General features: G+C 34.1%; 1 protein-coding gene across 2 annotated transcripts; it reads right to left on the bottom strand.

Annotated features, from left to right (window-relative positions):
* Positions 1 to 287: 287 nt before the first annotated feature.
* Positions 288 to 24,383, bottom strand: LOC125060339 (insulin-like growth factor 1 receptor). 2 transcript variants are annotated; one of them, XM_047665213.1, is made up of 9 exons: positions 24,284 to 24,383; positions 19,477 to 19,674; positions 13,529 to 13,739; positions 9,165 to 9,305; positions 8,306 to 8,514; positions 6,472 to 6,618; positions 3,572 to 3,731; positions 825 to 2,661; positions 288 to 483 (listed from the first exon to the last, which is right to left on the bottom strand). In XM_047665213.1, exons 2-9 carry the CDS (start codon positions 19,497 to 19,499, stop codon positions 476 to 478), a joined length of 2,736 nt encoding a protein of 911 aa, XP_047521169.1. In that variant the 5' UTR covers positions 19,500 to 19,674; positions 24,284 to 24,383; the 3' UTR covers positions 288 to 475. The 2 variants fall into 2 exon arrangements, with proteins under 2 accessions (XP_047521169.1, XP_047521168.1); XM_047665212.1 differs by lacking the exon at positions 24,284 to 24,383 and adding an exon at positions 20,790 to 21,098.
* Positions 24,384 to 24,410: the final 27 nt, after the last annotated feature.

Below are 24,410 nucleotides of genomic sequence, written 5' to 3'. Positions count from 1 at the left end.
ACTTCTATCAATTCATTCAAATCGAAGCTAAGTGAATATGTTAAACAAAATTACTTTTAAATTCATTTCTTATTACTTACTTATTACTTACTTATTACTTACTTTTAATTCATATTTCTTTGTTTACTTTTATTTTTTAAATTTATTGCATGTACGGCTATATTTTATTGTGATTATTTTAAGAACGACTACAATGTTATGTTATCTAGAGTATTATTCTCATGTAAGTGACATTTGTTGTCTTTTTTGAGAAATAAAGTCTTTAAACCTAAAAAACTTCATGTTTATTAAAGCGTCCTAATATATTACATACAAAATACTATGACTACCTACTTTACACGAATATCACAAAAGTATTAGAAAAGTTTTCGTACGATGCACATATTTTTAAATGATAAATGTTTTAGACATTTAATCCCGACACGATTCATACATCTTTCATTCTTGTTTTTGTTTCTTTATGGCATAAGGTAATTTATAAATGTATTGTCTTTTATTGACATAACCTTTACACATTTAAAGAAAAAACTTTTTAACCGGATTAAAGTTGTGTATTATTATAAATTTACAATAATTTAACATAATTTTAAAAATCTTTTAGTCGATACCAACTCCGGGGAAATAAATACAGATAATGCAACTTTTTCTACAGCTGTAATACTTTTTGACATACAACACCTTTTGTCTTCACTCTTCAGTCACCGTGACCACGCACGCTGTAAAGCACGCGAAACGTCGGTTAAATTTAAAATTAATTAATTGTAAATTTATTATAATACATAACTTTAATCCGGTTAAAAAGATTTTTCTTTAAATTTATAAATGTGTATCTCTAATTGGTATGCTATAGATTGGAGCAAAATCAGACATCATCACAGCTGGCGGTTCACTTTCATTACGGTACATAGATGTTGCATTTACTAAAAGAATATCATCGTTCATATCTCGTTTCCTATACTTCCATCCTATCATACACGATGTTACACTTAAAAACATTCCAAAAATAGCTCCAACCAACCACACATTTGAGTACACCTCACTCGAAACTAAAACTTTCATTTTAACACCGCAAGAATAACTGGAAGCGAGAGTTTTCGTGCAAAGTCTTACTATATATTTAGCGGCAATTTGTGTCTTAATTATAAAACTTGTTATATTCCCAGAAACACAAACAGTATGTGGTAATAGCAAACTATAGTCATTAAATTTAATTACAGGTGTTACTTCAACTGTGTAAGACAATACAGCCCCGTTTATAGTTTTAGGAGGATCCCATTTCACAGAAACGTCACCCTTTTCGCTAGCAGTAAGAAAGGTTATTGTTGGTATATCAGCATTGATAGCTCTTAATGTTTTAACAATATTACGAGCTGAAACGCTGCATTCTTTAGCAGTGCAGGCTCGCAACTGAAATTTGTAATTTTGATACGGTGCTAATCCACCTACTTGAAAGTTTTTTCTCTTACCATAAATGTCTAATGCTATGTTTTGGATATAATTACCAACAGTCTCATTAAATGGCCTCTCATGTGTTTGATGACAGTCTTTTATTATATTACAAACATCAAAATATTCGTCTACCATTGCACCAGCGGTTGCCGTTGATAGGACACCGCACATTGACTCACAACTTCTGTCATATTTCTTTGGTGGTCTCATGACTCTGGCATGGACTGAAAAATCTTCTTCCCAGTCAAAATGATCATAATCTATACAATGATTATAATTAAAGTTATTTAAATTATGTAAATCTATAAGTGTTACATCTAATTCATACTTTACAATATAAGGGAGGTAATCTAGGTGATCAACCCATCGAATGACAACTACTTCGGAAGATGATGCGGTTAATTCTACTATAAACGGTGGTTCCGGTTTACCTACTAATGTTGTGAAGATTTTCACTGAACTCCGAGCAAGACGACCAGTTTTCGGGTCAAATTTTTCTATACATATCGCATACTTTGTAGCTGGGCTTAATGAGGACAATTCTACTTCTATTGATTTATCTACTGTAGATTGAATACTAATCGCGTGCCACTCTGAATCACTACAAACCTCTGGAACTATCGCACTGCTTAATCCTGTTGGCACTTTAACATACAGAACTGTGTGTTCACTTGTATTTGATTCTGGATTAAATCTAGCTACAACGTTTGTTTCATTTTTAACATGTATAGTTAAGTTGAAAAAAGCTTCATCGCAGCTACCACTGTACCCATTTAGGCCTTGAGGAATTTCTAACTCCGTAGGTGGTACGGGAAATGCACGCACAAGTTTTTCAATTTCACTGACACAAAGCATTGGATTTCTATAAAATGAAACCGATCCTCTATCGACTTTCAAATGGTGCGTTACATTGTCTGTAAATAATGTCTGTAGGCTATGCATATCGTGGATTACTAAGCTGTATTTATCGCTAAAAAGATTTTCCCCTCTGATTCGTTTTAATGCGGGAAGGAAATCTAAAGACGTGATGACGAGGGAGCCCCTTATTTCAATGTAATCCGTAACCTCTTGAATACTCTTAAGATAATATCTCAGTTCGTTCATAGTTTCTGGAGGAGCTCTGACGTGAATACTTAAATGGCCTTTGATGTAGACGCATCTTGCAGCTTCCTGAATCGAAGATAATGTTTGTATAGTTACGTTGTTGCAAGTCTGAAATAGAAAATTTATTATGGAAAATGTATATTAAGCTTGTTTACTATTTACACAAGAGCTTTATTACAGATATTAAAATACATCGATTATTTTAAAAATAGAACATCTTTTCTAGATTTCTTCGGGGGTTAAAGGAAAACGTTGAAAATTTATGGACCTGCTCACCTTTCCCGCAAGGGTGTAGCTAAATAAATTACTATACTCTCAAGTCAGATCACTTTGACATATCCTTGTATAAATATATTTTTCATACGGAGTTTTCACATAAAATAATGGTTTTAACTATACCTAATGACACATGGACAGATGGCGTAATAGTCAACAAAATATGAAATATAATTAATACATATATTATTATAGTGTATTTTTTTATGTAATAGGAAGCTAACGGGCTCATCTGATGTTAAGTGATACTGCCGCCCATGGACGATTGTCCATGCCCATGGACATTGCCAGAAGGCTCGCAAGTGCCTTTTAAGAATTAGTTATAGCGTATTAAAGTTAAAGTTTATAATAATAATAAACAGTGGCGCTACAACCTCTTTATATCTTGGACTCAGATTTCTGAATCTGTATCATGATCATTTTTAAATCTAATAGGCAAGTAGGTGATCAGCCTCCAGTGCCTGAAACACGCCGTCGACTTTTTGAGTCTAAGACATGTCGGTTTCCTCACGATGTTTTCCTTCAGCGTTCGAGGGAATGTTAAATGCGCACATAGAGAGTCCATTGGTACACAGCTGGGGATCGAACCTACGACCTCAGGGATGAGAGTCGCACGCTGAAGCCACTAGGCCAACACTGCTCAAAGTTAAAGTTTAAGGTGTTGTATATTACAAGTATTGTCAATAAGTCCTACAATAAATAGAAAAAAGAGAATATACTAATAAACTAGATAAAGACATACCAAATTACAATTCTCGCATGGCACACAGGTTGTTGTCCCTTTAGTTTGTTTGACGTGGTTTTGTGGACACTCGGAGACGCACGTATTGTTCCACGGCCAGCGCTCCAAATGTGTACATTCATCTATTGTTACACAGTAATTAGTGTCAGTTAGGGGTATTCTGTTGGAGAAAAGAAAAGGTAACAATACAATAGTGAACCGAGCTTTGTAAGAAGTCAATTGGATTAGTTCTATTGATTAGACTTTTAATAACGGGTGATTATTTAGCTTTTCTTTTATGATGCAATTTTCTAAACACAACCGTTTAGCTGTCTTAAAAGGCGTAGAAAATATATTTGAAACTAGGTTACGTCACGTGACGATGGTGAAAGACAGCGATTGACTAGCTGGCTTTTATTATATGAAAAGCGTTAATTGCGCGAATAAAAAAGGATTTAATTGCGATTCCAATTAATGTCAACTGTAGATGGCATGATCTAAACGATCGAATATCATGACGGTAGTCTTTTTACTTATAATAAAATATAGTATGTCAAAATTAACAGCCATTTTTATAATGATGCTGAAAAGTCTTCAAGAAAGACTGAATGGGTATAGAAAACAAAAGCTAATAAGATTGCAATTGATAATACTGGGGTAAATACAAAAAAATGTTCAGTATATTATAATGGTATGTAAATAAAATGATTGAAGACCTGGCAAAAAACTAGTGAGTCCTGGTCAAGAGCAGTGTTCCAATTCGACTTTCAACCCTTATGTCCTGTGTTCAAATTTCGGCCGTGCACTTTGGCCGTGGATTTTAATTTTATATTCGGAATTAACACTGTGAACGTACTTGTCTATTACGAATATTGCCTAAGAAATAAATGCATTCAAGGCCAAGACATAAAGCGTCATAGTCGTAGAATAGTGACGGATCTGACAAATAGTAAACTTTATAGGGCAGCCATTTTAAAATTATATAATCATGTTCGTTTTTTGTCATAACTTTTTAAGTTCATATTCTGTAATTATGAAAATTGGAATACAATCGATAGGGTTTCTTTTGAAACAATATAAAAATAACTTTTCTAGAAAAATCAATGAGCGTCTATCAAATCCTTCACTTTACCGACTGATCAATTTGACATTTAAAGCACATGAATTTTTTTTAATGTAGCCGTAATATTTAGTCAATTAGTATCCAAATATGATAAAAAGTGGATTTTGGATTTTTTCAAATCCAACATTGTTCTATGATACGATTGTTCAACATTGTTCTATACTACGATCATGACGATAGAGTTACAGAATTATTGTTAATTTAGCGAATCAGCTACAGCCTACTCTGTGACATAGACAATCAGGAAAACTGATAATTACTATATAGTCTAGCCATATCTAGTTTAGATATTTCTGTGAAAAAATGAATTTTTTAAGACTTATCTTCGGGAGTAAAATTTTACTTGATTTTTTTTTGTTTTATTCATAAAGGTAACCAAGTACACTTATGAACGTCAACTGAAAAGATGTCACCAGTTCACAAGTCAAGGGCGTAGCGGGCAAGAAGTACTGGCAAGAAACTCTCCGCCACTCTTTTAATCGCCAAGTTTTGAATCATACAAATTGTTTATAAGGCAGACCAGCCATAAATATTTGCAAGCAAATCAATCCTAAGGATCATTTAAATAATCGTGAAATTTATAAAAAGCTTTATTGATTGGAACGGAACCTGTACATACATACAAACAAAATTTAACAAATAATAATAATCTTTATATCTTCTCTCACATATACTTACAAGGTTATTATGATTAAACTAAGATGATAACATTAGGAAGTGTATGTGAGAGACAGAGTCTCTGTAACAGGAGACCTGAATGACAGATAGCCAGCCCCTCCACCACCGGACCGGAACACGTACAATTAGGTCATTGTCATAAGATACAATAGAAGAAAATAAGTAAGTGCTAAAAGAAAACATTGCAAACGGAGTCGTAAAAATAAATTTGGTGCGTGTGTGTTTGTGTGTGTATGTGTGAGTGTGTGTGTGTGCGCGCGCGCGTGTGTGTGTGTCTCTCAAATAAATATCTGTTCCGCTAGGCACTACTAAATGTAAGCTAATCATAGACTAGATTTTTTATTGTGAATATTAGCAGCTTATTATTTGCCTCTTGCCACTTTAAGAGAGTGTCAGGAACGATTATATTAAGCTTAAGTTTATTTATTAAAAAACCTTCCAATTTGTCTGTATTAATGACAATCTCATAATGTCCTTTAGAAGCTAGTGTTCAGTATTAAGAATCACGAAACTCAATACACGTAATTACACAAAAGAAAACAAAGAGACAGAAAACAAGCAAAACTTAGTACCTCATTTAGAATCGATACAGGCCCATTACTCAGGATTTGACTTGGATATCCGATGTCGACTTCGAATACTACGAATCTGTATAATCTTTATTTTATTTCGGAAACAAAAGAGTTGACGTACGAATATAGACGAAAAATATCCAGCTTTAACTTAATACGTTGAAAATTGTCGGGTTTATTAATTAGTTTAAAATATTTGTTCAACTTTATATAGTTTTATTTTATACATGTCATGGGTATTTAGTTCATTCTGTGTAACACATTGTAAGCACACTGGGGATAGACAATTTTAAAAATCGAACAGACCCATCGCGACGCCTGTGATTGGTCAATTTTAAAAGAACGTACACTCAAAAGCCGCTAACGCTCCCAATGATAAAATTCGTGGTATTGCCTTTTGTAGTTGGCCTGCTCGTTTAACCTCCTATTTAATTAAAACATTTAATTTAATCAAAACCAGCACAAGCAAGTGACACGATCTATTCATTTTTCAATACCATATTCTAAAAGAATACATCATATTGTTACATTTATTTCGGTATACTCACGTCCCGTTCGGACAAGTGTTGAGGCACTTATTTCGATACGTATAATATCGGCAGAGGGAACAAATAGATCCATCTCTTTTGAGACATCCGACACACTCCGGGTTACATCTTTCCGCCTCCGGACCTTCGAGGAAGCGCTGACATTTCCTGAAAAATATCTCCTAATATGAAATACTGAGTAGATAACACGTTTGAGAAAAGTCATCAAAATTATGTTCGCATGAATGCACGAAACAACAGAGCAGCGTGGGTAGCTTTTTCTTTATTTATTTTTTTGTGTTTTTATGGCTCTGGCACGGTTTGTGCATTAGCCAGCGTCAAGTATAAGATTTTTATAATTCGCACTTGTAATTTGCCATCCTCGGCCTAGAACGTATTGCTACCTTCACAGTCTCCTTTCTTAGGTAGCATACTCACTGCTTGCCTTAGAAATTCGACCGTGCTCTCCATGTACGGTTTAAACACTCGCCCGGTACCGCACAACCCTCGCAAAGGCCGAGAACAAATTTAAATTAAATTAAAACTTGCCCTCGAACCGGGAATCGAACCCGGTACCCCCCACCTAGCTGCCACTTAATAAGACCGCTAGGCTATGAGGCCCCTAATTTTCTTTAGTTGTTACAAAAAAAAATATGTATGAGCGCGATCAATTTCTCCTACGTGCTAATAAAAAATGATCAAGACAGAAATCTGATCTCAATATGAAAGCGTGACACTTTAGGCTGTTTCGGTTTGAAGAGAATAAACCTTCGGAATAAACATCAATGATTATGTCAATATAAACAAATGTCGAGAAAAAATAACCTTTATTTTGTATTACGCTCCAATGCGTAGGTTCGAGTGAGTTGTGAGCGAGAAATATATTTTCCTCTATAGGAAAATTCCTAACAATCACTTTTCGTGAGGTTTCCATGTCGGAAACCTCAAAGAAATAGAATTAATTAGCCTCAGGGATGAGGGTCGCACTCTGAAGCCACTAGGCCAACACTGCTCCTCTAAAATAATGTGTATGTAAAGAAAAAAACTTTTTAACCGAATTAAAGTTATGTATTATTATAAAGCAATTCCTAAGACCAATCAAAAGTAACAGTCCATTGCAAGATGCAGGTATATACAAACTGGATTGCGACTGTGGCCTGTCTTACATAGGGAAAACTAAACGCAATATGTCCAGCAGACTCAAAGAAACATTGCGGAGATAAGACATAGACGACACAGAAAATCAGCAGTCTGTAAACACATACAAGATAGGCCTTATCACTACATACGCTTTGACCAACCGAAAGTACTTGCGAAAGAAAAAGATTCTTCCCAACGCGTACTAAACGCGAAGCCATTGAAATCAAAAAACACCCCAATTTCAATAGAGAAGACGGCCTAAAATTGTCAAACACCTGGGATCCAATAATATCCAAATTAAAATCTCAAGAAAAATATCCGCGAAAACAGAGGACACCGTGAGCCATTTTTGCCAAAACCCTCCATCTTTTAGTCGATACTAACTCCGGGGAAATAAATACAGATAATGCAACTTTCTCTACAGCTGTGATACTTTTTGACATACAACACGCACGCTGTAAAGCACGCGAAACGTGGGATAAATTAAAAATTATGTTAAATAATTGTAAATTTATAATAATACATAACTTTAATCCGGTTAAAAAGTTTTTTCTTTAAATGTGTAAAGGTTATGTCAATCAAAGACAATACAATGTGTTTGCCTAAAAAAATACAAGAAAATATGACTTCACAAATTTAACACACATCAATTATATTAGAACATAAAATAGTTGTGTTATCAAATTATTAGAAAAATAGAGTAGTTTTTGCTTACATATTATTCCAACAGAAGTTAGTAGTGGAATTATCCGTACAGGAACAGGGCAAGGTCTTGCATGGATTGTATACGTCAATTCCACTAAGTACGTGCCTTGCATTCGGTGCGATTGCCCTCCAATCTACAGAATGTACGTAACAGGTGAGAGGACCTGGCCAGATTATAACTCCACCTCTGTCTACTTTTAGGAGATTTGCGAGGCCTATCTGAAAAAAAAATTGAGAAAACTTCGTCGAACAGTGTTTCTTATTTTTTGGCAAATTACAAAATACCATCCGTATCACCTCGACGTCCGTCGTTCCACAACTGAGCGTTTTCTAAGGCAGTTTTTGCCGCGCACCACCACTATGTGGAACCAGCAGCCCACTGAAGTATTTCGGAAACCAATTCGACAAAGGGGCCTTTAATAAAGAGCGTACCAATTCTTGGAAGGCCGGCAACGGACTTACGAGCCTTCTTGCATTTAGAGTGTACATAGGCAGCGGTTTTACTTAACATCAGATAAGCCTATTGCCCGTTCTTAAAAAAAACCAATACTACTCAAGGACATTTAAAAAAGAGTGTACTAATTCTTAAGATACTACCATATACCAACCCGCTATTCTAAATGTCATTGGAGTGCCTTGCGATTCTGTAACTGTTGTGACGAGTGACCTGTGTGAGTTCGAAAAGTGAGTTACAGAATCGCAAGGCTGCACTATCATCAATGGATGTTAAAAAGGTGTATACTGTATATATATATATAAACATATAATATAACGATAAAAACATATAATCATATCAAGGTTCTAACTCCAGTCTCTAACTGAACACGAGACATACATACTTTGACCTTAAACACTAGTGTAAATAATACCTCTCTAAGTCTTGGCATATTACTGATGATAAGCGCGTAGTTATTAATCAGTGTATTCCCACGCACCCTCATTAGGTTTGGAAAGAGCCCGCCCACAGACTCCAAACCCGACGCCCCATAAATCGCAACACAGCCTGTCACCTGTAACAGGGAATATTATTATTAGTTTTTTTTTTCTCACAGTGGTTGCCTGGAAGAGATAAGGCCGCCAGTTGCTCTCCTTTTTATTTAATTATGTCAATTGTACTATATTAATGTATATGCAACGAAGTGTTAATAAATAAATAATAAATTAATTAATTTAATTAATTAACACTTATTTACACTATATGTCAAACGTTGTTATATTAAAAACGGTGATGTATAACAAAAGAAAGTGAAATAAGAACTCAGTCTTACGGAAACAGTCACATTATCCTAAATAGACCAGATCTTGCAGATCTTGACATATCTCTCTGGCTTTGTGGGTTCGTACCATGACCTATAATTGGCAAGAAGGTTTCAAAAGCAAGGATTCTTTTACCAGCCTCTACCACTATACAGTAAAAGTGATTTTTTTTTCTTATACACAGTATATCCTATGACAGTCACCTACCCACCTAAGAAATAAATGTAACCCCAATTGAAGTAAAGCTAAGCGTTTGTTATTTTATTATTATGACATTTTGTTTCAACAAGTGAAGCATGGCGTAATAGTTACAGTGCCTTACAATTGTGTAGAGTGAGAAGGGAAATTACTTCTATTCATGGAAATTCTATTTTTTAAATTAAAATTTGTAAAGAGAATTTATGAAATATTAGTATTTTATATTTTATGCCAAATAATTTATTGAATTCTCAAATGACGAATTGTAAATTAAAATGCCACGTGTTTTTATTATTGAAGAAATAAATTATTTTAATGACAATTAAATTAATTAAACTCCTAACATATCTTCCTTTTTCCCTCCCTCTAAGTCTCGGAAATCTTAAGTTTTAGATTTGTTTAAATATGAACAAGAGGTAAAAATTATTTTGCCAAAGAAGTTTCACATATATGGCCTATCAGCCACGCGATCAGCCAGATATGTGGCCGAGAAGATAGACAGCAAGGGAGTGTCAAATCTCCCGTTTCCTAAAAACGGGCTTTATTTCCTAAAACTTTGGGAACTTCCTTTTTTTAAATATTGACGTTTTTAAGTGTATGTACCAATGGGATTAAATAAATTTTGATTTAATTCACTTAAGTACTCTTTCGTCTCTTTCATGTGTGCATCTGAAGAAAAGAGACAGAACACTACTTCAGTTACAATTGGCTGGTTCACTCATCTTGTCAATTTATCCAATATCCGAACTACCTCATGCGCTTTCGTATTAATATAACTAAAACCTCTCCAATTTCACAGCGTTCTCCTGTCTAGTACACAACAGTCTACGAATTTCATTAAATCGCTTTAAGATTGAATACACAGACTAAAAGCTTAGCCCAATTTCCGCTATGTTCCGATTCATTGGGCCCTTAGTATTTTCATTCGCTCAAATCCGACAATAAACCTATCAGAAAATCTAGAAGCTAACTTTAACATTTCCAATGCACATTTCGTCTGGATTGGAAACGATTTATAAAACTAAATGGATCAACGTTTTAAACGCTTTGAAAAATCGTTCACCTTTATCGATGAAAGTATCAAGATCAAACGGTTGCTTTCACGATTAATCGTACGAACAAAATCAGTTTTAATTTTTTTCATATGAATGGGCTTTGGATGTATGATACCGAAAATATAATAAAAAATATTAATAAATCTGAAGCGCAATTTTATAACCTTTTTTTTATGGGTCTCAGATTTCTGTATCTTACGTAATGATAAATAAGTGATAAGCCTTCTGTGCTTGACATTAGCGGATTGTGTCCATTTCCTCACGATGTTTTCCTAGTATAAATTGCGCACATAGACAGAAACTCCACTATGCATTGTTGGTTGCCACGTCTTCAAGCATGAGAGTTGCACGCGGCCATTAAGCCAACACTGTGTATACTGTATATTTCTATTCGAGAACAATCAATAATATAGGTTAATTTGAATTTTAATGGATTGGAAAAATATCACTCACAGTCTCCGTATTTAGAAAATGTAAAGATAGTACTGTATTAACTATTGGGATTATGTCCTTTCCAAGATTGGTAACCATGGCAACACGGTATCTTCAGTCCACGTCTTATAATAAGGCCGGTTATGTTTAATACTAGTTTTTGTATTTTTTTGTATTCTAGTAATAGTACGTTATTCTAACACGATCCATTTAAGTAAATATATACCCACTTTGAGTAGTGTTGGCCTAGGCTTCAGCGTACGATTCTCATTCCAGAGGTCGTAGGTTCGATTCCCAGTGCACACAATACTTTCTTTCTATGTGCGCTCGAACGGTGAAGGAAAACATCGTCAGGAAACTGGCTTACGGTAAGTCACCTACTTGCCTATTAGATTGACAAATGATCATGAGACAGATACAAAAATCTGAGTCCCAGACCTAAAAAGGTTGTAGCGCCACTGATTTATTTATTACAGACACTTTAGAAATGTTATTTATTTATATGCCAGTCTTCTCAATTGGAAAATGATCTACGTACGTGAATTTAGTATTTGCAGCAGTGTATTATTATTATTTTTATTATTTATTTACTTAACACACTGGCAGCTTTTAATAAGCTGATGCGCGTGTATTATGGGATTTGGAGAAACTTATCCAGTCTATTTTTAAAGGTGTTCACAGATGGTGCACTGATCACACTTTCCGGAAGCCTATGCCAGTCGGCCACTACACGGTTTGGGAGAAAGTTCTTTAGCGAATTTGTGTTGTGTTGAGTAGTCTTAAGTTTTAAAGAACTACCCCTCAAATGTGTATTTTCACTTAAAATAAAGAGCTTCTCAATTCCTGGAACATTATAGTGGCCAGTGAGGATTTTATAGGTTTCAATGAGTTTAAGTCTACTCAGTCTACTTAGTCAATGAGTCTACTTAGTCCATCGTCCAGAAGATATCATAAGGTGAGATTCTAGTATCCCCCTTATTTAAAAAAAAATACTAGATAATATAAAACCCACGATATATGTTTATAGTAATATATACCCCTAGTTCACAAGCAGAGCATAATATTCATATTATGGGCCCGTCGAATCTCATAACTTCGCAATAAAGTAATATTACTGCCAATTCTATAACCGCAATACATTCTTGGGACGGAAGTTATAGCGAAATTTATTTACCTCAGGCGCGTGTAACTTTAAATATAAAGAAATATTCTTCTAAGCTGCCAATTATTAATACAGTCTATTAATAAATCAGTCATATTAGCTACATATTATATCAAACATTACGTTAAACAAGTTAAACTATGTAACATAAGCAAAATTGAATTGGACAAAGAATAAATAAAAAAACAGAAAAACAATTACTATTATTAAAAGGAGTCCCTTTAGGCAAGGTTCCGAAGATACTGGCAGCGTTCCCCTTTTGAATAGCTAGACTAAATCTTTGTCTTTTTTTGTATTACAAAGTTAAAGGTATTTTTTTGGTAATTATTGAGTTTAACACAAGACAAAAGAAAATATTGAATTCCTGGTTAGCTAAGTTTGATTGAACATAATAAATCGGGATGATTTATGGGATTGTAAATCGTAGGATATCTCCCTACCCTCTCCCCTCCTCCCTAGTAGATGATATCTCCTTCGTCATGGATTTTGTCGCTAGTAAATTTCACTGAAGATCTTGAGGTTCCAAGTATCCGAGTCAAAACTTAAATTTTGTTTTTGTAAGAAAAATGTAAATGTATATAAAATAACTAGTTCACTTTTGTCTTAGGGAGCGTTCAAGTATTACGTCACGCAATTTTTGGAGATTATTGAACCCCCCCCCCCCCCCCCATGTAACGCGCCGTAACGTTTTTCTGTACCGTACTGTACCCAAGTTGTATTGTAAAACGTTTCGTGACCACCAAGTGACTCTTTATACCTAAAAGTTACCATCCTGTGGTGTAAAGTACTGGAAAGTCGAAAATAATATTAACAATAACGCGTAATTCAATCCCCGCCCCGCATCGTAACGTTTTACAAAAGGACTTCCCCCCCAAATTCGTTACGTAATACTTGAACTCTCCCCTATACACTATTGCTCTATACTCTAAAGACCTTTATTATTATTAGTGTGTACTACAATCAAGAAAAAGAGCCTTCTTGGCCTCAGAAATCAATATCTATACTGTAGATATCAGCCGTCGATACCTTACGTCTCTCTCCCCCTAGCGTCTCCCTAGCGTCCCCCTAGTGTCCCCCTCGTTCTCTCTAGCGTGATAATTAGGAACTAAAAATAATTGAGTATACTCACCTCTTTTAATTTAGGAAAACTGACGTTCACGAAGTCACGAGGCCTCGTTCTTTGCAACTGTAACTTTAGGTCCCCTAAAATCACCGTACAATTGTCCAACTTTTGTAGTGCATTAATTTGATTGATTAACACGTCTAAACAGAAGCCGTGGTATTGGTAGACTTCGTTTACATACATGGTGCAGCCAAGCTGAAGTACGGTTAGTGTTATCCTGAAAATTACTTTGTTTCAATGTTTTATTCCTACAACTAGTTATAATAGAACAACACATAACGTCATGGTCGTAACAATGTCGGATTTGAATAAAATCCAAAATCCACTTTTTATCATACTAAATATTACGGCTACATTAAAAATAAATAATAGTTAAAAAAAACTAAAAAACACGCTTTTAAAGCATATCAAACTAAAAAGTGAAAAATAAGTCCTAATTTCCTCTGTGCCATATTTTTTTCGTCTGTAGAGCAACCCACGCTTTTTCACAATAATACCAGTATTTTTTGTTCATTACCATTTTCAGCCTAAATTAGGTATTATTTTTCACTTTTTAGTTTGATGTGCTTTAAAAGCGTGTTTTTTAGTTTTTTTAAACTATTATTTATTTTTTGGTTAAATTTTTTTTATTTTTTTTTCGGATTATTGCAATGTCATCGATCTTTGACAGGTGCGAAAAATTTGAATAAAATCTGTCCGTTTAAAGTGGGTCAACATCGAGTCCGAAGGAGTCGGTTACATACATACATACAGGTGAAGCTAATATAAAGCGTGTAAAACATCCAGGTGTTTTAAATTTCAAATTAATCAGTCGGTAAAGTGACAGATTTGATAGAAACATATAATTTTTATAGAAAACTTAATTGGCTTCGTGCTCCGTGGCTTAGTTTTGACTTGTTTAAGTTTTTTCGCACGTTTGCCATCTGCTCATAAGTTCATTTTTTTAAGTTGTATTGCAGTTAATAACACAAAAATAGTGGAAGAGGAACCAGGACTGGCTGAGAGTCACCGCAACTTAGGGTTGACCTGCAACAAGCTGTACCAGCTGGCTTTTGCCTAACAAAATCGCTGAAGAGTCTTCAATTAAAGTCAAATTTTAGTCGCAGTTAAAAGTCACATCTACTTACTCAACAAAAGTCCCACGAAATTTAGTTTTTATCCACCCAATAAAACAAAAATATCTACTTATTAACCATTATTCTTATTTTTTACTTTTAATTTTATTTTATTTACTATACACCCTTACACACGATTTTCATTACTCACACTGCTAACTTTAATATTATTATTATTATTTTCTACTTAGTATTATTTTTTTTGCTACTAAGGCGCAAACTAGCTGCTGTGGTCTCTGGCAGGATGACCAGCGCTGTGAAACTTTCTGCTCCTCAGCATAATGCTGAGCCAGGGCCAATTACAACCACAGCACACACACGTTGCACACTTGAAGCGAACCGAATTGGAATTTTTTATTTTTATTGTTTTTGATATGTCTTATTTTATTTTTTCTTTGAGTATTGTTATTTTGTGTGTTTATGTGTGTGTGTTTTCGTATGTAATAAATGTTATGTCTATGTCTATGTCAAAATAAATCTTCAGTTCTAATCCGTGAGATCCGTTCTTTTCGGAGACGCTGGGCCTACGAAAACACTGCAGTTTAGCGCGGCAAACAGACGCTAAAATATCGTTGAGGAGTCGCTTGGAACACACGTTATAATCAAATTACATACATAATAAACCTCAAAAACATTGTGTAAAACAAAAAACTTGGCGATCTAAACGATTGGCGAAGAGTTTATTGCCAGTTCTTCTTTTCCGTTCTACGCCCTGCATTTGAGAACTGGCAGTAAATGTAAAATTAGAAGCATTTATATGTAGTTCTTTTTTGACGTTCATAAGTGTACATTGTAATCTATATGAATAAACGATTTTGACTTTTGACTTTAGAAACCTCTTTTAGGCTTCAAAATATTCGAAAGCGGCATCACGGTCCTTTGTTTGCATAAATCGATTTCTAAGCATATTCAAAATAGCCCCCATTTGACACTTGAGACCTCTGCCCTAAACAAATTGGATTTGTGAACTTCAATTGCCCGAATAAAAGATATTTGAAGCTCATTAGGTCCCGTCTTGCGGTCAATAGGGGTTGACCCCATTGGGAATCTAATTTCGTTATTATTATGTACTAACCGACTTTAAAAAAGGTTTGAAGTTGTATAGGGCTTCTAAGTGTATGTATGTTTGTTATAATACAAACAAACGTTGTATCTGTCTACAAATTTCTAGAAAAATTAAGTCATATCCACATAATCTCTCCAATCTCTCACTCTTTTTAGATATAGGTTGTACTATATAGGTATAGAAATACGTTGATAGGAATTGTAGAAAAAGATTTTTAAACTCGAACTCAAAATAACTTTATTCATATAGGCAAACAAGTACACTAATGAACGTCAACGGAAAAGATGATAAATTGATTCTAAATTTACATTTACTACCAGTTCAGTGATGTTAATTATTTCGACTATGTGTTTGCGTGTTGTTCCCACTAGAATGTAAGTGCGTGCTCCTATTTCACAATGCCTCCTGCTGATAGGGGACAATAGTCTTTGTTTTTAATTTATGTTATTATTATTAATTACTTAAGATGTCATGTGGAACATGGTGTAATGGTTGCAGCTCCTTACAAACGTTGTGTAAAAAAAAACATGGCGATTAAAAAGAGTGGCGGAGAGTTTATTGCCAGTTCTTCTCTTCCGTTCTACGCCCTTGATTTGAGAACTGGCGGTAAATGTAAAATTAGAAGCATTAACATGTATTTCTTTAATGACGAATCACAAGTGTACATTGTGTTACCTACGTGAATAAATGATTTTTGAATTTTTTTTAGAAGTCAAGGGGGTAGAGCAAGGCAAGGGCAAGAACAAATGGCAAGAAACTCCGCCACTCTTTTTAATCGCTAAGTTTTGAGTCATACAAATTGTTTGAACTGGAGCCAATCGATCCCAATGAATAGGGTCATTTAAATTTAAAATTTAAATGTAGGTACTAGGAATCGTTTATAAAATTATCTTTAATAAAAGTTAATTTTAATAAGAAAAATATTGGTTGTTTGTAAAGTACGTTTACGATCGAGATGTTTACGTGATAACGTCTTATTGGTGATATAAGTTTTTGGGAAGTAAGGAATTAATGAAGATAACAATTTTTTCAAATTTTAAATTACATCTATCGTTTTATTCACACTTTTGATGATAAATTTCGGGTGTAAAATGACAAGTTTACTTATTCGACTATGATATACATTTTTCTTCATACATTCACGGAATGACTGGCAGCGCTCGAGATGAGACGGGAGATCGGTCCGTCTCTCTCTCGTTATACCTGCGATCGCGCTCGTGAGGTTTTGGTGTGACACAAGTTTCTGAACATGTCACCCGACTAAAACGATTTTAAAGACGTTATCACTTCAAAACGAAAGAACGTTGTAGAAATATCAGAGAAGTTTTTTAACCTAATAGATTCGCTTCTACTGAGAAATAGAAAATTAGTCACTCACAAACACAGTCATTATAATAATATAGATTCCGTCGCAATATAATTAATCGTAATTATCGTTTTTATTAATTAAAACGTTAATTAGTTCAATGACTTTCATGTATCCGGTGTTTGATGTTAGGTATTTCGACAATATATATTAATGATGAGATAAATTACTTAATTAATATATAATAATAGTTTTGCCTGTTATTTTCCTAAGTTAAATATGACAATTTCGTTGCTATGTTATTGGAGATTAAGTGTTATTAAACATTACGCTTTACGATTTAGCGTCCTTTAAGAAAAGTGCGTACCAATTCTTAAAAGGCCGGCAACGCACTTGCGAGTTCAGCGGCTCCCATTACTTATGAACTGTAACTCTAAGAATGGCTCTCGTATGCCAAAAACTTATTAGATTTTAAGAGAGATTAGAAGAGAGCCATAGTCGTGGTGAGTCCGTCCCACTAACAATCTCGGCCTTATAGACTTATGGCTTAAACTAAAACCATGCCAGCCTTTCGTGGGAGAACGCCTAGGCCAAGTAGAGGTGAGAATATTAAACGACAATCTTGATTGAGGCCAACACGGCCTAGTGGATTCAGCATGCGACGCGATCCCTGAGATCGTAGGTTCGATCCCCGGCTGTGCACCAATGGACTTTCTTTCTATGTGCGCATTTAACATTCGCTCGAACGGCGAAGGAAAATATCGTGAGGAAACCGGCTTACCTTAGACCCCAAAACGGCGTGTGTCAGGTGCAGAAGGCTGATCACCTACTTGTCTATTAGATTAAAAAATGATCATGAAACAGATTCAGAAATCTGAGACCACCTAAAGAGGTTGTAGCGCCACTGATTTATATTCTTTTTTATGTGAGGCATGGCTGGCTCTGTATCTGTAATCTTCATCATTTTTAGAAGTCTGACACACGCTATCATGCCGGTTCTCTAACGATATTTTCGTTTTCCGTACTAGCAAGTGTTAAGAACTCACATGAAACACCAATTGGAGCACAACGGTGAAGTAAACCCACCGCAGGATTGAGAAACGCACGCATGAAAAAGAAATGTCGTGTCTCTCCTTAAATACTCCATTACTATCTACGTTTTACAAAATCAGATGTAGATATCAGGATTCAGGTATATATATGTATATATATATATGTATATAGTCATTCCGATTACTTAAGTTATATGAACTTTACAAGTCCCTGTATTTTTTTTGTTTTAGCTAAAAGTATATCGTACAAGGAACCGTATACCACCGAATACAATTATGAAGATAACAAGAAATTTCTATTTATTGAGTAATCGGAATGACTCACATACGATATATGTTCGGCATGCGAGGACATATCGTTATTACGTATATAGTGCATTAATTACTTAATAAATTAGTATTTAGCTATAAAAATGGCTTAAGATATAAGCTATCTTTTTCAGGCAACAAATTTCGAATTAAAGTTTATGAAACTAAGAAACGAAGTGTGATGTAGCTGACTTGGCAAACGTTTAAGTAAATATTTTGTTAGTAATAATAAGGTGCAAATTTCAAAGGATGTTTAATAATAATCTTTGATTTGTGCAAAATATTGTTTTGTTTGTTTTCGGGATTGGACTTACCACTTATTGGTATAAAAAATAGCGACCTATTCTCGGACTCATCAAATATACACAAATATTTCATAAAAATCGGTCAAGCCGTTTCGGAGAAGCTTGATTACAAACACAAGTATCATACGACATACCTAATATACCTATCTGCGTCTGGTTCATTTATCGTTAAAACATACACACGTTCTGTATATCCTTCAGAGAAACTATTAAACGACTAAAGCTCGCTTTAAATTGTAATATGTAGATATATAATAATAATAATAATAGTATTCACTTGGCTACATTTTGAAAGGCCCGGGCAACCACACGTGCCTAATATATAAGAAATCGCGCCTGACAGAAAATGCATGATTTGCTAGCCGACTCAACACATTCGGTGAATTGGCAAATTTAAAAAATATATATATTATTAGAATAATCTTTGCTGGCTATCTTTTGTAACACATGTACTTATGTACTTTTGGATCGATCTTCTTTTGCTCGTTTAATTTTAAACTGTCTACCTGTGTTAGACAACAATTACGCAAAGCAGCAAAGAACTACAATACTGATATACTATTTTAAAATTACATAGAATTTTTGATTAGTTATCTTACAACACATATCTTATACGAGTATTAACTATGTTAGTAGGTTGTCAAAAAAAATCATAACAAAACAAGGCAATTGAATCGCATAAAACGTATTCAATTACGCAGATGACCAAAAAATATTAAGTATATTGCGTATGTCGGAAAAGACATGCGCAATTATTGTAAAATGTTTCTTCTTATACTCTTATTATCAATGAGTACTCACCATATTAACGTTGTCGACGCCATCTCACTTTAAGTTTCTCTTTTCCACCAAATCTTTTATACTTCTTCTGGGAATTAACTTTCGACTTCTGCTTAACAAATAGCCTTAGCAGCTTGAATGACGTACTAGATCCAAACGGTAAGCACATTGTTTATATTTCCATAATTAAATACAGCCTCGATTTTTACATTTATTTTCCTACAAAATAATTAATTAGTTCAATATACACGCCTAAGTATAAATATGACCTATTTGGCAAGGCTGAACTCCTACCAAAGGGTAGGCTAAATTAGAAAAACGATTGCGATTTCAATGTCAAGTTTCTGTACATCCAAAATTGAAAGAAGTTCCAGAACTTCAAATATCGAAAGAAATATATCGAAATGGCATACAAAAATGTCGCGATCACTGTCACTCTTAAAAGTTACTAAGTACAGGCCATGGAGGGAAAAGTGCGACAATGCTAAATGCCGAACAATTGATAAATCGGCTTAGAAGGTATATTTCTACAGCAAAACATAAATATCACTTAATAAGTATTTTATCGCTTTACTTTTTAGAAGAATTCTTTGACCACATTGACAACAAAACAAATCCTACGGTAAATGTGAATTACAGGACTTTCGAGATTTTTACCTTTTCTCATTTAGACATTCGCAGAAAATTGTAACTAGATACTAGAACTGAGAAATGTGGGACATGAAAGTATTAAACTGGTGCTCAGTAAAAAGAAAAAGATAATTTAGAAGGATAGACCAGATGGTCCAGTCTTCTAAATTGTATATTTTCCGCTGTTTCTTTAATCTTACACAAATAGCGGAAGGCACATGGTAGAGAGTGCAGAGCAGGCAGAAACGACGGGATTTTGACAAGGCTTTTGCCACAAAAAACACAGTAATAAACAGCTTTACTTAGATAATTTATAAATGTGATTTAATGTACCTAGTATCTCAAAATAATTGGCTTTTGTTTTTATATAAGTTGAGGTCTAGAAATTGTATAAAACTATTAAAGAGAAGACGTTCATATACGATTGTTCTTATAAGTCTATGTTACCTACATCTAATTTACTCAAAAAAAGCAAATGCGCGATTACGATCTTATGAAGTTCAAAAATCAATCAAGAATTAAATTTCCAACTAAACAAAAACCTGTTCGAATTTCAAGTTCAGAAACTGATACCTGTTTGCAATCAGAGATAAATGACGTCATTAAGTTTAACCAGATAAGTTGTGGTACAAGTATCCATTGTCTTTTTGCCTTAACATCATCGAAATCGACTTCATAACAAGTAATACGTGCTATTTACTCACCAACCACTCGGATTCAGGTCAAACTTGCATAAAACGTTATCGCAATTAAAATTTTTGAACAAAAGAGTGAAACGTAAGTTAAAATGAGAAAGATTACTGACGTTTCGACACAAAAAATAGAAAACAAGATGGCGCCGAAATAACGAAAAATTTCGTATACAGGTTGTTCGCAGCTTGTGCAATGGAAATTATGGTTAAAGTATTTATAAATAATCTAATCTATGAGGAAAATAACGTGAAGTTAATTATATTAAATGCGCCCGAACGAATTAGTGTTGCGATCGAGACTGACGATCGAGTTAGTGCAAATTATTTAATTATACTCGTGAAGATTCGATAGGCTTTTAATTCAGGCCCGTGACCTCATAAGGTCACTTAGTTCACAGGGTGTTTATTTCCTGGATACCAAATAAAAATATTACCAACTCAGTAACTCTTCAACATTGAATATTTATTTAAATACCCGTGTATTTAACGAAAATTACGGGTTTCCATTTAATTTTTAGATCTTTAAGTTCCTTACAGCTTAGGCTCGCTAAACAGCTTATTTAAAAAAAAAATGTGTGCGTGTACTAGGTGTACACACGTAAGAAGTGAAACTTCGTTATGACCTTATTTTTCGAAAAATGATCTACTATATGCAACTTTACAGAAATTGGTTAAATAAAGTTAAATTAGATAAAGTTTAACAAAAGGCTTTTATTATCATACACATGAATACAAATACAATTATTTCATTTTAACTCATTACTGTACTACTAGGTAGTACTAAGATTATTACAGAATTTCATTAATTGTAATAGAATTATTAGTATTGCTATCATTGTTATCGTTATTATATATTTTTGTTACTAATGGCTTCCAATCTCTTCGGATCAACCGTGGTAGGGACAAGAAAAAGATGGCGCGTAACCGAAAAATGTGACAAATGTGTGTAAATTTTTTTCCAACGCCGATAAAGAAGTTTGACTTCAAAAAGCAACATGGCGCGTAACCTGCTACAAAATTTCTCCCATACGTCAATAAAGAAGTTTCACTTCAAAAGATGGCGCGTAACGGAAAAATGTGACGCGTAACGCAAAAATGTTACACTAAATTTTTTTCCAACACCGATAAAGAAGTTTCACTTCAAAAATAATTACAGATTTTGAAGTCGGATTAATTAAATAGGATTTCCGGTCCGACAATTTCATGTCCTCAATAAAAAATCTGTTGTCAATTTTTCAAAACAATAGAGTCTCTTATCAGTTGTGGTACACTGCACATATTGAAAAGGTAATATGTATTACTGTTATATTAAAAAAAAATAAGTCATCACAACATTTATTACAATATCTAATGCCCAAATTAGGGGCCTCATAGCCTAGCGGTCTTATTAAGTGGCAGCTAGGTGAGGGGTACCGGGTTCGAATCCCGGTTCCAGGGCAAGTTTTATTTATAAAAATTTGTTCTCGGCCTTTGGGAGGGTTGTGCGGTACCGGGCGAGTGCTTAATCCTTACATGGAGGAGACGGTCGAATTTCTAAAAGACAAGCACGAATTATAAAAAATCCTATACTTGACGCTGGCTTATGCACAAATCGTGCCAGAGCCATTAAAAAAAATGCCCAAATTGGCGTCTCTTGGGCTTCGTGAAGCGTTATTCGAATTTGCCTTCAACGAAGAATACAAGCAGGGACTAATTGCCCCACCTGCCGACTAGATCTAGGCCAAGACACCTTTTACCTGAAAAATAATATTTCTAGTCTATTAAGCGCCTTTTCTCGAACGCTAAAACGAAAATGGTATTACGATTTTAGTTTTTGTATATTCATCTTAACGTCGATTTAAGCCTATTTTATTGGCAAGCAAGCGCTCAACATCTTGCTAATATATCTACATATAAATAATTCTACTCTACGTGTGTATGTCACTGAACTTATCTTAAACGGCTGGACGCATACAAAATACGTTTGAGTGGGGCCCTGGATGGTTTAGATTCATAAATCAGCCCGGCAGATGGCGCTGCAATGGGTACTTTCATACTATGTTTAATATCCTATCCGCTTGAAATATCATGCAGGACAACGTCTGTCGGGTCCGCTAGTACATAGGTATATAATTACTTTATTGCCGGGAATCGAACTTAAGATTTATTCGCCAATATATCGAGACTCAAGCCAGAATCTAGCGGTTAATCCGTAGATAGCAATATTGTGAAATTTACATAACGTAATTTAAAAATACACTTTAAATAAATCGAAAAAACTGGTGTTATTTTGTTGACTCCAGTTTAATCATAATTCAAAGCGAACTACGATTGAACCTCCATTAGTAGCGCTCACGTTTCTTTCCATTGAGTTTCATTGTTCATTCATTTTACCAATATTTAAAGTAGTTTTAGCGTCACGCGTACAAACAAAAATCTAATTTCAACCAACGTGTATATATTTTTTTTTATATAATAGGGGGGCAAACGAGCTTGCGGGACGTCCAAAAAGGGCAGTCCACGCAGCCCATAGACACCCATTTAAATATATGTTTTAATATTATTTTTTTAATATTATTATAATAATTATATATTTTAATATTTAAGTATATGTACAAAGTTTCAATAAAATTCATAAAACAATATCAAAACAATTCATTTATAACAAGCATCCTGTATATTGTATAAGGCACTCGGGTCAAGTGGGCTTAACAAGTAATATTGCATTTTGTACGCTGTACATAGTGTACCAAGTGCATGCTTGTGTAAAGATAGCTTGAGACTTGAGTCGCCTTATGACTCCCTGTTCTACTTAAACTTTACAGTTCAAATTACATTTATATTGTTGTTGCAACTTTGAGCAGCGTTGGTCTATTGCTTAGGTACTTACTAAGGAACGTCGTAAATGATTTTACTATAAACCCAATTTACACTTGTATGAAACTTATTCACAAAAATCGAATCAACCTATAGTCCTCGGCTTATTTTTATTGTAACTCTTGCATGCGTCATTAGGAATGTGAATGGAATTTATTCAATACAACAAACAGTACTTAATGTCAATAAATTTAATCAATAAACAGGTGTAACCTATTTTTATCATAGTGTCGACTGTCGAGGTTAAATTAATACTGTAATTTTAAACTTCGAAGCAAAAAAAGCTACGTTTTAGTATTTTAATGTCTTTGAAAAAAAACTATAATATATACCTATGTATTGAATAATGCGTCTTATACAATAGTAAGTAATAATCTACTATTATATACTAATAATAATTAATATTATTTATTATTAATTATTATTATCTATTATTATTATTATCTATTATTATATTATATTATTATATTCTATAGTATATACTGTATAGTTGCATTATAATGCAACGGAAATATGTATATACGTTATTAATGTATTTTTTATACATTAACAGTTTAGATATAACTTTATTTTGTCCTAAAAAGTTTCTAATATATTTTTCATAGAGACAAAGTGATCCGAGTTTTACAACGAAACTTAAAACTTATTACCTTGTTTACTGTCTGGAGTCAACTGCAAAGCCGGTGTGACATTTGCATGGTAACTCGCAGGTGCGTTGCCATCCTTTGTCCTAGACGCATGTGCAGGTCTAGGAATGGCTGGCGTGTGTTTAAACTT

This window comes from Pieris napi, chromosome 21 (genome assembly GCF_905475465.1).
Source record: "Pieris napi chromosome 21, ilPieNapi1.2, whole genome shotgun sequence".
Classification (NCBI taxonomy): Eukaryota; Metazoa; Arthropoda; class Insecta; order Lepidoptera; family Pieridae; genus Pieris; species Pieris napi.
This window is presented reverse-complemented; position numbering and strand designations above follow the sequence as displayed.